The sequence below is a fragment of the Anopheles maculipalpis genome, chromosome 3RL, assembly GCF_943734695.1.
Source record: "Anopheles maculipalpis chromosome 3RL, idAnoMacuDA_375_x, whole genome shotgun sequence".
NCBI classification, from domain to species: domain Eukaryota; kingdom Metazoa; phylum Arthropoda; class Insecta; order Diptera; family Culicidae; genus Anopheles; species Anopheles maculipalpis.
In genome coordinates, this window is record NC_064872.1 from 5,668,946 (window position 1) to 5,687,176 (window position 18,231).

The 18,231-nt window shown below is 43.0% G+C and overlaps 2 protein-coding genes across 5 annotated transcripts in view; both read right to left on the reverse strand.

Moving 5' to 3' along the window:
- LOC126563913 (protein spire) overlaps positions 1-18,231 on the reverse strand; it is a 115,018-nt gene that overhangs the window by 18,136 nt on the left and 78,651 nt on the right. For 3 of the 4 annotated variants that reach the window (XM_050220709.1, XM_050220707.1, XM_050220706.1), the window contains exons 6-8: positions 14,643-14,773; positions 14,183-14,294; positions 13,982-14,105 (exon numbers count right to left, since the gene is read on the reverse strand). In XM_050220709.1, coding sequence (XP_050076666.1) covers positions 13,982-14,105; positions 14,183-14,294; positions 14,643-14,773 — 367 coding nt within the window. Of the gene's footprint in view, positions 1-11,049; positions 11,113-13,981; positions 14,106-14,182; positions 14,295-14,642; positions 14,774-18,231 lie in introns of all 4 variants that reach the window. The other variant, XM_050220708.1, reaches the window with a different exon arrangement.
- Positions 1-18,231, reverse strand: part of LOC126564726 (transforming growth factor beta regulator 1) — a 138,202-nt gene that overhangs the window by 8,756 nt on the left and 111,215 nt on the right. The window lies entirely within an intron of this gene.

Sequence of the window (18,231 nt, forward strand, 5' to 3'; positions counted from 1 at the left end):
GTAAAAGAGAAGCGTCTTTCTGTTTTGATGGAATGTTGTTCACGGGGTTGTTCTCATTTACGTTATTTTATTTTTATTTTTTAGTTAAGATTTTAACCATTATTAATACTTAAGCATTTTGTTTTGGGGGTTTTAAAAAGATGGTTTTTAGCACACTTAACAGAGTTTTTTTGAACAGTATAACGAAAAACATATTGGTCGTCTACCAAAATATAAGCGAAATTCCAATGGTAGAGCGAAATTCCAATGGTAGAGCGAAATTCCTACGAGCACAAAAACTAATTCGCCAATTTCCCATCTATAACGTACGATTTACAGGCTATTAGGAGACCTTCCATCAATCTTATCTGCCCTAAACGACGTCTAGTTGCCGCGTGTTACAAGCTGAAATTAAAATATCATACTCGAAAGACGATTTACACGCTCTCTGTACACGATTAGCATCTAATTTGCATACTCTCTAAGCAGATGCCATTTTCCCTTTCGCTTTCGGGACAAAACCTAACTTATCTTTCCCATTTGCCGAAAGCTGTACCAAGCGTTTGCCGCCAACGATTTATGAAGCCTGCGAGCCTCCACCCGTACACAAAGCTACATAACTTCTGCAATTGCTCGTCTTCGTGTGGAGAAATGGACGGCAAAAAAAAGAGCTTGTGACCAGTCGGAACAAATGAGCCAAGCCAGCGTGCAATGAGCAAAAGTCTTTGACATGTTTATGAGACATTGTTCCTGGCCAGGGGGTTATGTACCACACGGATGACTTTTGCGAGCGACCCATACCATGCGTGCGAAACCCCTGAAGGACAGAGCCTTCCAAGCAAAAGATCGATTCACCAAAGACAGTTGATAGCAACAACGTCCAGACGCACGCTTAAAAAGGCGAGTGATGAGACGATTAACGTTGATCGCTTACCGGCAGTGCGCGCGTTTCGTAATTCTAAATAAATTTGTAGCGTTATATCTTTGGGACGTCTTCTGTTCCAGCAAAAGATACAGTAAAATAAAATAAACTGTCTCACTGTTTATTAGCACAACAAAAATTGCCTTTCTGCCAGCGGAAAGAGATGAAAAGAATGGGACATTTTCGGACACAAACCTGACCATCCATCAAGATGATGAACCTCACTGATAACGGTGCCTGAAGCCATCCACCCCGTTTGATGTTCGCTTTTGAAAGCAACAATTTGCATACCAACCACACTGGCTCTTAAAGGTTAGGCGAAAGTAATAGAAATGAAAATTAAATTTAAAAAAGACTGTAAAAATATCAATTAATGCACCCCTGGCGTCATTCTTGCTTTCTTCGTATGTTCATTTCTTTAAGAATAAGAACTGATTTTTCTCATCATTTACATAAAAGCATTAAATGAGCTGTCTCAACTGAGGCGTTTTTTCTGTGAATCGCTTCCTTTTTCCTTTTCGAAACCATTACTAATTTAATTTAACTATCAAAAACTAACCACCCGGGCGATCAAAATCAGTGGACTGCAGCACAAGCCACCGTCTTTCTCTTCCATAAACGTCACAGTCTATGATTTTTATGATAAACCAGACCCTACAGCAGTGTCTGCTGGGCAGCAGTGTCGACCAGGCTGCATCGTTATCGCCTTACGGTAGGTTTGCCGAAGCGCGAAGAAACCCTTCTCTTCTTTACATGGGTGGCTCGAAGGTCGAATTTTTCGACTGGGTGACAAACCAGTGTCCTCCAGCAGCAAGCAATGGGATGGTCAATCGCTCATTCAGAGGGTCGTAAAATTTGGGCCATGCATCGATCGCAACTTTATGCTTTTTCGCTCAATTCTCATGTCACGCCTAAGAATTCAATCTTTTTCCCAAAATCCAAATTACCATGAATAATTTAAGGGTTGGGAATTAAATAATGATGATCGTAAAAATGTGACACTTGGGATTGGCGTCAGGGTAGCGGGGGGAACTGTGTATGCATTTGGCTGCATTCTTGCATCGTAAAAAAATCGAAATTGGTAAGCAATCAAATTGAGGGTGCACATATGTTCTCATTCTTTTGAAGAATTTTCCTTATTATCATCGAAATGATTTTCATTTTATTAGGAACATAAAATGCTGTCAACAAAAATAAATTTCTCTTTTCAGAAATTATTTCATATTATGGAAATGGACAAAAACATGGTAAAGTTTTTGTACCAAATAAATTCGAAAGCTTTTAAAGGCTCGATTTGGAATTTTTTGTCAAAATCTCGAGTCTATAATTATCAAGACAACGAAATAAAACATTCTAAAAAAAGATGAAAACTGCTTAAACCACATAAAACATCTATCAAGTTCAGTCCAAGCTGATTTTGCTGATTATAATGCAACTGCCCGGGCGGTTGGGCGGCCCGGTGGTGCAGACGACAACGGCGCCGGTCTTCATACTTCATAGAGGTCGTTATGCAAAGAAGAAGAAGAAGAATGCAACTGCCAGGATATTTAAATGTAGTCAGTCCTCTTAAATTCGCAATATCCTGGGCTTCCAAATAGCACTTATCGTACTCATTACCAACAAATGGTCAATAAATGTCCATACCGAACGCTTCGACACAAAATGAACGACCGATTTTGGGTCAAACCTCTCACACGGGGATCACTACATTAGATGCCCGCGAAGCTAAGCTTTGCAACAGAAAGTAAGCATCAAGCATCCTCTCGGACAGGCCTGCCACTCTTCGGTAAATGCACTTTTCTGCATACGGATGATTGGCAGCAGCCGGCCGATATTGATGATGAACAGGTTTCATCAACAAAACCTCTGGGTGGAATATTTTTGCAAGCCCACTTCTCCTCTCTCCCCAACGCATGGGACATAAAGCAGCGGAATTTCGTTCGGAAATGAGTTGAGGTTTGGGTGACTTTCTTGCTATTGACGTTTGCCGATGCATTCAAGGCCTTGTTTGGCAGGGTGAAAGTTGTTCTATCGTGTGGATGCATTTTCTCACACTTGGCGTATTCCTTCACGTACGAAGAGTATATTAAGACATTTCCTATCCATATTTGTGGTGTTGAACGGATGATGTGTGATGACTGTCTTAATCATTGAGAGTAAAAAAAAAACTTCTTTTTCCTGTCTCACTTTTAATAATTAATTAACACCTCCCAAAGTGCGCACAAAGCTAAAGGAGCGCTAAGATGAGGAAAAAGAAACTCTTCACAACCTTTGCTAAGTGAGGTGTTCCCTTCGACACGTCACGAACCCGGGAAGAAATTGCACATTAAATGGCTATCATCGATCAAAGAAGAACCTTTTTTCCAACGGTGCGCGGTTGTGTAACGATGAGCTGGTGCTATTCTTTGCAGCGGTTTGAAAATAGCATTCCCATCTATCCTTATACGATATGATGGTACGTTGATGGATGCTTCAATAGAACGAACGAGACACGGCTGCGGCTGCATATGATTGACAAGCGTGACTTACAGAGCGCGTGAAATGCACAGCAGAAAAAGTAAAGAAAACCGACATGGATATGGAATTTTGCTACGGAAATGTTTAGATAAGACGGCTTGATTGTGCAACATTGTATTCTGCGCCTGGGATGTTTGTAGTGAAGAATGTTGGGAAAATATTTTCTACGGCGTAGAACGAACTAGAATCCTCATTTGGTTAAACTTCCCATTTTCTAACCCATTATGAAGAAATTCAAGACAAAAATTTTGCATTTTCAATTCTTCCAATCTGAAGCTACGTTTTTCCATGACACAAAAATAGAAATCGATCGGAAATAAAGACATTCTGAGACGGTCATTAGCTGTCCCACATAAACATCAAGCTCACGATCACGAATAAGCTGTTATCGAAGCTCCAAAATCAAACAATCGATGGTTTCGCTCTAAATTGGCACCCGCAACTATCTGGCAACTAGTTCCAGCCAAAGGAACGTAGTCAAACCACACACTCTAGCAAAGCAAAGCATTTACATACCAGGCGAAGAAGGTGGTCTCCTTCGGGGGTACATCAATTAGCAACCTGCGGTGGTAGTGTCCCATCGTAACATTAATCAGATTAGCCATCCCTCTTCATTCGCGCAGCATTCCAATACCGTCTCCGGGGATCCATAAGACTCCAAACTCCCAAACTGAAGACGTAGAGAAACACGCAAGAAACGATTTCGATCGCATCTCTCTTCGTGGAACTGATCAAACCCGCGATGAAGCGCACGCCACCCAAGTAAGGTGGCACGTGGCACGGTTCGGTCGTGTCCCATCTTTACATCGGTCCCTTTATTTCCCCTACATGTGTGTGTTTCGGTAAAGATTGGGGATGGAGAAAAACGCTCTCGCCTTCACGAGACGCTCGTTAGAAGTGTGTTAATCCAATGAAGCCTAAAAGGGTCTCCCTACTAAATCGAAAGGGAATTCAATTTTGTTATGATCAATAATTTCAGATAAAATTATTAGCTGTAAACAAAGGAGAATAAAAGGGAACATCAGATGCAAATGCATCTTCGAAAAGAAGGGAAGAGAGCGAGAGAGAGAGAGAGAGAGAGAGAGAGAGAGAGAGAAAGAGAGACATTGAAGAGAAACAACACGGTAAGCTTTTTCTGGGTGGGAAGAGTGTAAGAATCTGCCGGTAGGGATTGGCCTTCAAATCGTATTCGACCCACGCTAGCAAGGAAATTTTCTCTCTCTCTTTTTCTCTCTCTCTCTATATATCTCTCTCTTTCTTTCACCATCCTTTCCTTCCAGCAGATCTTATCGCACGAGACCTACAGACCCAGTAACATAGTGCCCGGGCGTCTCGATTCGTGCATTGTTCCCTGGATTGGATTTTGGTGTAATTTCGAAGATCTTCCGAACTCAACGGCCGTTCCACGGAGAACGGGTGAGGATTAAAAGTGGTGAAGCTAGGATGCATCTGCGGCAAGATATCGAAGGTTACAAACAACCTCGAGCACCAAATAGCATCATCATTAGCGACGGTGTTTATGGTAATGATGTTGTTGATGTTGAATTGTAGCCATTGCTGTTGGAGTGGGAGAGACACTCATATCCCAAGGGACCGTGATCACCATGACGACCACGCGTCCCTTTTTCGAGGTTGATTACGAATTGATTATGATGCAGATGCGCGCGTCTGCTTGCATGTGTGTTTGCTTCTCTCACGTTGCTTTCGGGCTAACCTAAAATCCTCATTGCGTTTTCCCTTTTTTTCGCGTTTCGTGTCTCGATTATCGTGTCTTGTCGAGTGGCCGGAGAGTATGGTGCATCTGTACATCTCAACACCTGCAAAAAAGGAGTATTGAAGGGCGAATCTGCCACTGGTAATAACCTTCATTTTCTGACCCTAGTACTACACTGAAGTAACAAGCTCTCGTCAATTTTCGCGAAACCGAGCGATGTTTCGCAAGGCGTAAAATTGGTCAAGGTGTTGGGGGACTGGATGCGATAAAATTGACCACAAATGCAGAAAATGATACGAATGATGCAAGGAACAACGTAGGCAAAATGGCGATAAAGCACAGCCGATATTATTCTTTCATCAATTACATGAATTCGCAGGAAAAAAAGAAGCGAATGGAGACCCATTCTCAATTACAAGACGATTACCATGGCGAGAGGAATAGGAAAACGATGATTGATTGGTCCTTCAAAACTTCTTTCCATCCCAAGGGTTATTCTCTCCTCCCACTGGGGAGGGAAAACAAATCAGACGTCAAAGGAATGAATGGACAAAACATCATTGAACGCCGATCCATCGATACGCCGCACAAAGCGCTCGATAATCGATTCAGACGATGTCAAGATCACACGCGCCCTTTTTCTCTCTGGCTCTCTTACTGTGTCCACGCCATCCAAAGGGAACTCCATGCTTAACGTCAACCCTTCCCAACAGGGAAGATCTAACGATGTGTATCCACGATAATCGATAAGCTGATTCAGGAATGCACTTCAAAATGGTGAAACAGAGCGAAAGAAGCAACAGCACAGTGTTCTACAAAGCAAGTGCAACTCTTGAGATGAGCACGAAATATTGAAAACGAAATATTTAGGACGAAACATTGGAGAATCGAGTATAGAACGTTGAGACATCGAATTGAATCCACGATGTCGGGATGTAACATCATTCAACTTGAACTATAAATTCAATTATTTAGTGAGTAGCTATTGTTATATTAATCTTTTTCTTACTACTTCACCTGTTTTTACTTCTTTTGTACAATGCTGTATATATTCATGAATGCACGAAAGCAGATGGAAATGAAAATAGTCAAGCACACACGCGCTCCCTACAGTCAAGATGATAATGAATCATAACCGTACAGATTGCCATGGAAAGCTAGACTAAAGGCAACAGAAATGAAATCCTTCACCGGAGCCTACTCCACGACCCATGTCTGGTTGGCGGTAGGATGAGTCGAGGTATCATAATCAGCAGACCACGGTGAGACACGGTGAACTTGCGCCGTGAGGGAGCTGTGTGGAAGGGGCAACAAAGATGACACGGATATGTAGGTTAGTCGTGTCGTTTCGAGTGTGTAATAGTTTTCTCTCCGATCCCGACCTACGATCAAGGTACCGGGGGCACAACTCTCCACCGGGAGGGAGGCTTTGCCGGCATCATGCACACTGGGTGCATCGCCATCGTTGCAAACGTGTGACCTCCCTCTCTTCTTCGAATATCTTTACCCACATTCCAACAGAGCATGTGTGGGTTGGGGTTTGATTGGCGAGAGGAGCAGCTAATCCGATGGAGTCATGTTGTACCATTCTTTCATCTTCACATGAGCATTATTATTGTTTCTTTTCCATTTTTTCCTGCAGTCGTTGTGTTTTGATGTTATCTTTGCAATGTCTTATCTGCATACACATTTTCGTGCTTATTTCGTGCTTTCTGCCTTTCTTTATTCCAATGTTTTTTGTTTTTTTACGAGCAAGTCGTGGTGGTTAAAAATTAAAACCGAATGCGTTAAAACTCTAAGACCATTGGTACAGCTACAGATAAAGTTTGATATCTTACGCGCATGATGTCACACGCACCACAGCACGCAAAATGCATGGCATTATGACATGTGCTCTTTCACCACCCTTTGGCACACTTGCGGCGCAACAGATCGAACTACAAACCGTGCATTAAAAGCACATTTTTATGCTAATGTAAGACCCCGCCGCCAACGGAGCGTGCGTATCATTGACATCTTTGCCAAACCCAGAGCACACCGAAGTGGCAACCTTTACGACCTTCATTATCATGTGTTCCAACATCAGCTTAATCGGCGTTGGTGACCAGATTGCTTCCATGGAGGGTGTATAAAATTGAAGACACACAAACACACACGAACACACGTGCTTTCGTGAAGGGTTTTGTATAATTCATCCTGAAAAAAAGTGGATGCAAGCTGTTGATTACGAACGCCGAACAGAGCCCTTTTCAATCTTGTTTTGACGCGTGCCATCATCATTAAGGGGTTCGTCGCTTTCGATTTTGCTTTTCGGGTAGAAGACAACGCACGAACATCAATTACCGGTCATCAGCATTTGAGCAGATGATGCCCGTTCGATTAGTTTGCTGGACACATCGTTTGGAGGGTTTTTTTTCTTTTTCAAAAGCGCAATAGGAGGTAGCCGACACTCTACATGATCTCGTTTTGACATCCAGGTGTCGTTGTTGAGCTTCCCCCCAAAAAACATCGCTTCACTTTCGACTTGATGAAATCGTTTGATTACGATGCAAAAAGCACCTTTCCACAATGCTCCTCACTGTTGCACGTTGTAGGCAAAGAAAATATTAAAAATCATAACTCGTCCACCACCACACTGAAACACACATGTGTGCGCCACATAATACGGTGGAAATTATGGTGCCTCCGTCGTGGCGTTTCACTCCAAATGAAATTAAAACGTTTAATTTATGCGAATGTGGATTTTTTTTTGCTCACGAAAGCAACGCGTATCCAATAAACGGGTTCCGGGAGACTCCTGGCAACAGAAGACTTCTACGGGATGATAAGCGATGAACAGCATCGGTGTCTTGTCAATAAATTTTACGCTTCTAATTATTTCTTCACGGCTTCTCGACGGCATCTACCTCGTTTGACTGTAAATGTTTTAATTAAGCGTCGAATGAAGGGAGAACGAATATTGGAAAACATTGAAACCCGGTTATGTTGATTAGATAACATTTTCATTCTTGTCTTACGCGAAACGAACCTTCTTAAGTGGTTGTTTTAATATAAAAATGGCACAAAAGAAAGTTGCAATTCGCGGTCGGAAAAGGGGTTTACTTCAATACAAATAAAATAATGTCTTTTTCCTTAGCTGTGCAAAACCCCCACTCTATAAAGCAATCATCATTATATGAAATTAACTCCACAACTCAAATTACACAATAATAACTACGGCAAAAAAACACCCGAATCCTACCCAAAAACTATGATGTGACTCTGCCTGTTTGGATCAAAGCTTCCGAAAAGCGTTCGTGTCGTCCCATGCAACCTCGCGGCGCGATTCATTGAAAATAAATATCCCTGAGAAAATTTCCTCCACCACCAATCACATTCGATCATTATTCCCCAAGCATCAGTGTGCTTCCCGCCCGGCATACAAAAGTTTTCCTTTGTAAACTCTTTGCTCACTTCCTCTCTCTCTTTCTCTCGTTCCCTCTCTCTCTCTTTCTCTCTCTCTCTCTCTCTATCTAACTCTATCTATCTCTCGCCACGGTCAGCGCATCCTTGCGCACTGCACCTCCCTCCTGTTGCGAGGTTAATTGATAATTTCCAACTGGAAGCACATCCCGCGTGCTTCTTTGAAGTATGGCTTCCCAGTGCTTTCTTATATAATAACCATTCTTTCTTTCTCATCAGTCAACCTTGACGCGAGTGCGATGAGAATGGCGGTAAAATCCGGTTGCAAAAAAAAAAAACACGACCGGCGGCCAAATAACTCGTGAATTATTGGACGAGTCGCCGAGTAGAAGCACAATCTGGGAAGAACCGAGCTTTTCCCACAGTTTCCCGAAGCGATTAAGTGCAAAAAGGGAACAGACAGTGGTGCACAATCTCTTACATCATCTTTTGCCGTGGCAGTGCCATCGATCGCGATCACGATGCTACCGAAGCACCCCAGTGACCTAGACCAGAGTTATTGGGGAGGAAGGAATGAAGCGTCAAGCATTCCGACAGCAGAAAAACAGGAGAAATTGAAGATGCTTTGTGATTGAGGAGGTAGATGGGTAGAAGAAAGAAGAAAAGCACGAGAAGTGCAGATACAAGAGACACGAAGTCACGGGCAGACATTACGGAACCGTACCGTGTGCTGCCCATTTTCTAGCGAAAAATCAGCTAACAACACTGGATGGCGTTCCATAAAGAATTGTTCAGCAGAAATGAGGGTTCGTCGTCTGTTTATCAAGTACATCTGATGCTATAGAAGTTTAAGAATATCCAATATTCAAAAGATCCCGGTAGTCAAGCATCAATTTATGATTATCCGGAGAAAAAATCTTCAAACTTCTAGGAAAAATTGGCACATGAACTTCATCTCAGTGGTTTGAGGACCACCTAAAATACACAGATTGTTCACTCGGTTGGTCGAATTCCTCCGCCAATATAAAACCGGTAGTATTTACCGTGTCAGCATCTAGTGTCATCTTCTTGTCATCTTACGAACAACTTTGTGTCCAGAGCAATACGGCAATATAGAAAGCAGGAAGGTAAACCTTTCCGACAACAGTCACATCCACCAGAGCCCATCGGACCAATATAATAAAGCCGACTCTAATACGGCCGAGGGTACACACGTAACAAGACGTTGGGGTTCATCATGATTTCCTGCGGCCGTCTAGATTCCATCGATCTTCCGGATGCCTTTCGATGAAAGGTACGCGCGTACACACGCGGAGCATCCGTTCGGACGTGCAGCGCTACAAGGGGAAAGTGAACCAAAGCAGTACACGCGCGGTAATTAATCTCCCGATGCTCCCGATGTTCTTCGAGATGAAAAGCAGGAGACGTAAAAACCGAAGTTCAAGAGCTCCGGCAGCAAAACGGGTGCAATACACACATACACACCCGGGGACCCGGAAGAAACACACTGAGGATGTTTAGCACCGGAAGAAGATTGTTCGAATGAATGTCGCGGTACGATATACCGGAATGATCTTCTTTCCTTCCACGGTATGGTCTTCAATTTTCACTTCCAACCATTCACGATTTATAATTGATTGGTTTGGAACTTCATTTCCTTCCGATGATTATTGAGCTGTTGTTCCTGGGTTTTCTGAAAGCAGCATCACAAATTGACCTCCACCGAGCGAACACTGATCGCGGGGTTCATCAACTTTGATGGTACAGTCCCTTCCGTGGGTGCCGATTGTTTTTGGACCTATTGATTGTATCGTCCCTTCACACGTCAAACAGCGACAAACAAACGCAATAAGACAGACACACACAAGCAGAGTAGTATTGTGCAGTATTCTGTGCAACGGGTCGCCCATTTGCATACTGCACCAATCACCCGCGTTCCAAACATTCCCCATCCCAAAAATTAAGGTGTGTTCTGCCACATTCTGTGGCAAGTCCGATGGCTTATGCAATGGTTTAACACGCGTACAATAACACTGTGCACTGCTTTTCTATTGCTGCTCTCGCGACAAGACCTCAGAAACCTGAACCTTCGACATCTGACGGTGTGTTGACAGGTAGCCCCGGTGCACGTCAACACACATATAGGCGTCCTGATCTGGGTCACCCTAGGTCGGTTCGAGCCGACTCTGATCGACATTCGATGTCAAAGTCATCAGCATTACATCTGAGGTGCATCTAGTGACTGGTCGATGCTTAGCTTGAAGGAACAATTAGTTGGCGACTTTTATGGTGATCGTGTGTTGGAACACCAGAACTGTGCTGTGATGGAAAATGTCCTCTCCTTTGGCTCAAGAATGCATTTGCATGCTACTGTGGAATGGTTGAATCAATGGTAAAGACGAAACAAACACATATCTACTTGACAATTTACTCTACATCAATATGACTTTCACATTACAAAACTATAACACAATTCACAAAAACAAGCACAGCGCAATACTAACACGATACTTACTGTAATTGATGTACTGAAATGGATGAAGTGGTATAGTGATGGAAAATGCTAACAAACCGCACCCTAGACAACGGGGAAATGAAGAAGAATGGCGATGAATGATGATGAAAAGCAGTGAACGAGAGCGCTGTTCCCTTTCTTTAGTGCCAAAATTCATGCATGCATTATTATCTGCTTGTACCGTATTGCAACAGAAATACAAAATGAGCTGATTTTAGGACGATCTCTCATACGATGTCTATTTCGATTAATTAAAAATGCAACAACCATTCATCAGACTTATCTATCTACCAAAAACTAACGACCCTTTCAGTTTCACCCTTGGCCTCAACGAGCAGCAGAGCTTCACTCTCTCCCGGAGACAGGTAAAATAAACTTCCAAAAAGTGGTGCAAAATGTGCGGTGAGAAAAGCTGCGGTGATGATGATAGGGATGGGAAATACAAACAACCGACAAACCGACGTTCGCACTCGTGTATGAAAATATGCTAATCACATAACGCTGTACGATGCGTGATCGGGAACGGAGAAAACCGCAGTCTCTGCGCAACTGCTACGGGACGGATGGATGGATGGGATAAGCAAGATATAAAAAAGCGGGAGGCTGGCTCTGCCTAATGAAGTCATTACGTCGCGTACTCGACACTTTATCCCAAGCCAAAGAGCACACACATGCAGTACAATAAAACACACACTGACGCGAGCGCGCGCCCGATCGAATCGAGCCAAAGTGCTTCACGGTCGTTCTGCAAATTTCTTCTCAATCTTCTGGCATCATAATCAACACCCTTCCCATCGTAGCTTACATTCGGTGATTAGCTAATGTGCAACAATGTTGCTAACAACATCATCATGCTCGTAAGCGATCGTTGCAGCAAGCAAACAGCTTATTTTTATTCTGACACATTTCGCCGATGGAACAAAGAAAGAGGCGGATGCTTTTGTGTGTGTGTCTCTCTGATGTGTTGTTTAGGCTTTTTTGCATGCATTTTCCCACGCATTTATTTCGGTGCATCCTTTTTTTATCTTCTCTCACACTCACTCACTCGCTCTCTCTCTCTCTCTCTCTCTCTCTCTCTCTCTCTCTTTCTCTCTTCTAACACAGCAAAGAAAGTAATATGGAGCAGCATCCATCCATCGGGGAGGTTTGTTAAATTCATCCTTACTTTGAAGCAAAATTAAGCCCTATGATGAGTGTTGACGTATGCATACGAAGTTGAAATTAAATCGCCCCTTGAGCTGGATGCCGGGCAGATAAAGTGTAGAAAGTGCAAGTTTTGCATTATTGCGCGTGCATGCGTGAGAAATATGCAAACGAGTGTGTATGGGGAACTGTCGTATCTCAGGTGATTTTTTTTATATTTTACATATTCATCGTAGAAAGTGAAAGGTTTTGAGCATCTGTATAATTAAATCCTCTTATACGACCGAGTGACATCGCCGGCAGAGAGTTATTTCCAATAGTAATGACAGCTACCGAAGGAGCAGAGTAAAACGCATTTCCTTATCCTAATATAGTAATCCAGAGTGACATTTGATATTCAAGGAAAACTTCCTTTTTGTTCATTTTTAATTTTAATATTTTTTTACAGCTTAAGAGCTTCATGAACGAAACATTCCATTCATGAATAAACGCTTTCAGACACTAACTACACCAGAGGAAACATCGCGGGCACACACACACACACACGTGCGGCTGCAAAATATATGCCAATCTTACAAAAGACTTCAACGACGCACCGGAACAAGCGACGAACGGTACATTTACGCGAACACTGCGGGATCTGCGCTCTCGGTGGCAAAATAAAGCCAAGCGGGATAATGAGTGGAAAAGGGCTGTAAAAGCGGCGCACCCGAGGTCTCTGAGAGCGGATAAAAACAGGAAACGTGTTTCAATGCTGCTAAGTGACGGCCGCCCAATTACCCTAAGGCGATAGTCGGCGGTGGTGATGCTGGTGGTGTAAAACGAAGCCTGGTGAGCGAGTTACAAAAGGGTAACGTAAAGGGGAGAGGGAAAGATGAGGAAAGAGTGTGGCGAGGGCATGCAAAAACAAATCGTACGAAAACTGGTTCCCTTTTCCGTTCAACAACCTGTGCCCAAACGAACGGTACTAGCGTAAGGTTTGCCTATCCGTTTTGCCTCTCTCAAAGGGGGTGGAGGGAGGCGTAAATCTATCCGTCTTTCCCACACCTTTCCTACTTCCTCCCCCTGCAAGTTGCTCCAGGGTCAGATAAAGTGAGACAATTAATCATCGTGAAATTGTTGACGGTTTGCTATTAATTTAATAAATCCCTCGGCCCTCTGTCTACGCCCTTTTCCCGCGCGCTCTCTTACTCTCACACGACTCAAGCCAACCTGCCCAATGCTTGCGCACACTCACGTGCGGCCATACTAAGCATTCGTGCGTGCGTGCCTTGATTGACACGTTCGATGCATGTGTCTCGTGCGTGCATGCGTGCGTTGCAGTCTTGTCACACCGAAATGGAAATGGCGCCTTCGCCAATGGTGCAGTGGAAAAAAAAAACGGGACGACACATTGGCCGTTGCACTGAAGCCCGGTTGAAACCTGTTTCATTCCACCATTACGGAAGCACCATCCGCGCACGCCGATGATGGAATTAAATTATTAAACTTCAATTAAGCGCCACAGCGACACAGAAGACGCCCGAACGATCAACACATTATACGTAATTAATATTGTAATAACAGTCGTAGACAGAGGTTCCTTTTTTCATCTTCTTCGCACATGGAATTTATCATTTATGACACAAAAGCAGGTCACGGATATACGTAATTAGTCGTATAAAAAAAAAATCAAGATCATGTCCAGTACACAAATTCTATACACGACTGGGATTATCATTATAACGAGTAAGGGGTAAGATGATAAAAATAAAACTTCAAGCTTAATGTTCAACATCGTTCTACATACGTCTTGACTTCAGCTTCGGATGTACCGGCTTCAGCACACGTCCTTTCCGTATCGAATCTAGCAACTGCTCGCGAGGACACGAAACTCGCTTGAGCGGTGCTGGAGCTAGCTTTCTTTCCGATGCCTGAAATGAGAAGAGACGAGATGTTTTGGTCCAAAGGTCCCGCCTAACTGCATACTAGAAGCAATTGTTTTACATACCTTGCGTAGCGGTGGCCTCGAACGGATGAACTCCAATATGACTGCGTGTGCGTCTTTCTTGACGCGCGGTGGAATGTCACCATTCACCATTACCTTGCGGAGATTGTACTTTCTGTAAAAAAAAAACGGGAGCAGAAAAAAAGAACGACAGAACAATCAAAAAAAAAGAACGACAGAACAATCAATCGTTTCTGTGTGTTTGTAAACATGGTTTTCTATTTCTGAAGGTCGATCGGTCCAGGTAAAGGGAAAACGGCACGACAGTGAACCATACGATCGATATGATTATCTCACAAATCGTGATTGGAAGCCCATGGTTGGATGATTGTGTTTGGAATGTTTCGCCAGGAGAAGTTCAAAGGGGTACTCGAACGTGAGCACTGGTCCCTTTCGAAAGCAGCTGACCACAGAGAGCACTGCTCTTGACCCCGACCTGGATCCGAGTGTCACCGTTACTCACCTGGAGCGGATATCCTCCATCAGGATTTCGTAGGGCGTCAATTCGTACTCGATCGGTGTTCGGGAGAAACTGATCTTTTTCAACCGTACGCCACGACGCAACTCATCAACGACTTGCATCCAAAAGCGGGCCTAAAATTGGAAATGGAGATCAAATGAGAATTATTAACCTGAATAATTATTTTAAAAAGTATTTTGTATTGAAAATGTAATAATAAACAAATAAAAGAATCGAAACTACAAAAACCAACTTAAAAAACTAATAAATTCGATGCAATCTCGTTGATTAACTCTACCCGCATTACAACACATCATAACCGAATGACAACATCGGAGGGGGCCCAGCATGTGTTCTCCACGCGTTGACAAAGTGGCGCCTAACCACAAACTGTTACCACTGCCGCGCAGCGCTTATGCACCGAGGGGCTCATGTTTCGTTTGGTCACATACTTCTTGGGGAATGCGTAGCGAAACGTTCCATCACGATCACCGTCGATCGATGGACCACAAAAAAAAAAAACGATAAAAACTGATCTCGATCGCGAGCGTCACAAGACAGTAGAGTGTATCAGAATTTATGGAATTTGTGATAGTTATGAAACTGGGCAGCACAACTCTACTGCTGCCGTTCGAACCGGAATGGAATTCGATCAGAAGGCAATTCCTCCCTGTCAATGCAAGGGGCTTTATACCCGATCGGTAGCTGATTTGTGGGATGAAGATGAATTTTGAAGCTTTTTAACCTTTGCTAGTATTCTAAGTTACAAAAACTAATGAGCATCAGCTTTAAACTGCCCTTTTCGAATAGGAACTCTCCGTCTAACCTTTGCTGCTTTTATCAACATCATTTATACCCAAAGTCTGGCGTTCAATATTTCACCACCATAAATCTGGATGAATCATCGAATTGCCAAACCAGACCGACTCACTCAAAATGGGCACCGTTTTGCGGGAAAAAGGGGAAAGAAACGAACGAACGTTTCCTTTCGCATGTTGCCAAACGTCTACATTCTACTACAGTGCCTAACGCGACTGTACAAGTGCTGCTTTTTAGAGATTGGAACAGTACACTTGAAGAGATGGAGAATAATGATGTTGTAGTAAGCTCTAAAAATACTTAACACTATTATTTCTATTATCTCTAGCCTTTCCCAAATGTCCCAAAGAAACCAATGTTTCTATAGTTATGCTAGGAACTGTATCGAGCGAGCAGTGACGCGATTTATGCCGCTGCACCAAACCAAACTCGTCTGTTTCGTCGCGTAAAGTGAACGTAATCTAGAACTCACCAACTGTAAAGAAGCCTATAGCGTCGCCCAAAACTAAACTCGGCAAAACATTCTTCATCGGGTCCTACCGTTGGTTTGCTTAGTCTCAGATATAAACCCCCAAAGCTCTCTACTTCTTTTAAGTATAAGCCGCTTACGAAAATGCTACTAGTGACTCAAAACTTCTAGCACTTCTAGGCAGCTGGATGGTTCATTAAATGGCGCGTCATCGGTGAGCTTTTAATACGCCCGGACAGTTTTATGTGGGCAGATAAACGGTCTGCTGAATCGGGACTTCTCTTCTACGCAAGCAGGCAGGCAAACCTCGAGAGCCCCGAGACTATTATTTATTAGTTTGAGAAAAACGAAGGTATATTTCGGTACGAAATTCACCAAAAGGTCAATAAAATGTCATAACCGGTTCAATCGCATGAGAATAGAACACAAGAACGAGATGTAATAATCACTGCAAAAAAGGAAGAATGAAAACTTCATCCCATTTGACGCAAATACCGATTCGTGCACAGTATTTCCGTCCCATTTTCCAAAGCGCAGGAGGGAATGTTACCGCTTAATCCCGGTAGTAATTCATTTATTTATTGCCCATCATCCGGTGGCGTTCAACATCAAAGCAGCATCCGCAGAATGAGTTGAAAAAAAAGAACCGTTTTCCAGCAACAACAGCAGCAGCATCTCGCACATCATAATCCATCATTTCCCAGTCAACTCGATGCGCACAAACAAATGGAACACATACCGCCCAAGCGTGTGCACTCCGTTTTCCGGTAGGGAAGGAAAAATAGAAATAAGGATCGGCGAAGTTTTTCCAAACAGCGGATGAGGAGGATTTTCATCATGATCACTCATCATCGTCTCACTGGTAGAAGGTTGTCATTTATTTTTAATCAAGCTTCATCCAGATCCACCGCTATAAATCAACGTCTAGTCGGGTAGATAGGGGTCGGAATGCTGGTTTAATGCCACCCTAGGGTTCTATTTTCTATCGTTAATTTGTGAGGTTATGCGAGTCTACTCTTGTTTGCTGCGTCTGGAGCAGGAAATTGCACCATCGAAGATAATAAATAACATAACACTGAAACAAATCCGATATGAACTCATAACTAAACAAACGTAATGGTAAAGGTGGAACTTGCGATTCCGGATAAGGAATTAAGTGAAGAAGAAAATAAAACTGAACATAAAATTTCTCTACAGAACACTGTATGAATATGTAGTTACCGAAGAATGTAATGTACAAAAAAGTTCATACTTGCAGTGCCTGCCAGATTCTTTGATCGTCCGACTGGATTCGATACGGTATGCAGTAGCAGATACAAAGATATGGTTAAAAATTCGAACAATAAAACGGATCCAGACACATCGTTGTTTTGCAGCAGCAGTCCACAATTGGTTCAATTTCGGCGATAAGTCGAAACATAATAACAGAAGAACGAACGTATGAACGAACGAACGAATGTATTACCATCACCAATCAGCAGCATCGGAGGCAGAGAGTGGAGAATCAGATATTCGGGCAGCATTCCCAGGAAGAGGAAAGAAAAAAAGCTGTAAAAGCCGGTGTGACTGTATGTTAAATAAAACAGGAAATGTAAACGCAGACCAGCCTGATTTTTAACGATCGTCAACTGTCTTGAGAGATCACACTGAGAAGACACAGTATAATCGACAAGTATCGTAAAAAGCATTAACAAAAATTACAGGGTTTTACGGCATATTTTTGAGTTTTCTAAAGATAGAGGTCACAGCGGCACTAGCCCTCACACGGCAGGACCGGGATTAAAATCCCAACCGAAACTTTCCCCCTAGGACTGACCCAAAGCAAGAAGACACTGCCCTGACTTTAAAGTTATGACCTTACAAAGTACCTGTGTCCTCACTTTGAAGCTTCTTCTTCGTGGCCTAACAAACTTCTAGGTCATGCCAGCGATTAAATGGCTTTCTAGACTTGCCGGTATCACATAGTTGAATAGACCGTCCTCACTGCGAAGAGAAGGTCTGGGTGGGATTTGTGCATCGGTCCTGCCGTGCAAAGAACAGCTCTGCTATCGCCTACTACCTTGAAGCTTTGTCATTATAAGGTAGCTCTCCATACTCTCAGAGACATTTGTCCTAAACGAGTACTAAGGTATCAGAGGACTCAACTCTCAAAAGTTGTAGAGTTCTTGCTTTCTTGATTGCTTTATCTACTTTAAAAGGAACTATTTGACACATCCTAAGCTGTACAGTACAACAGATTTACTGTATTTGATAATTTTTCAATTTTACACTTGATATTCTTGTATTTTAAGTTACTTCAAGTAT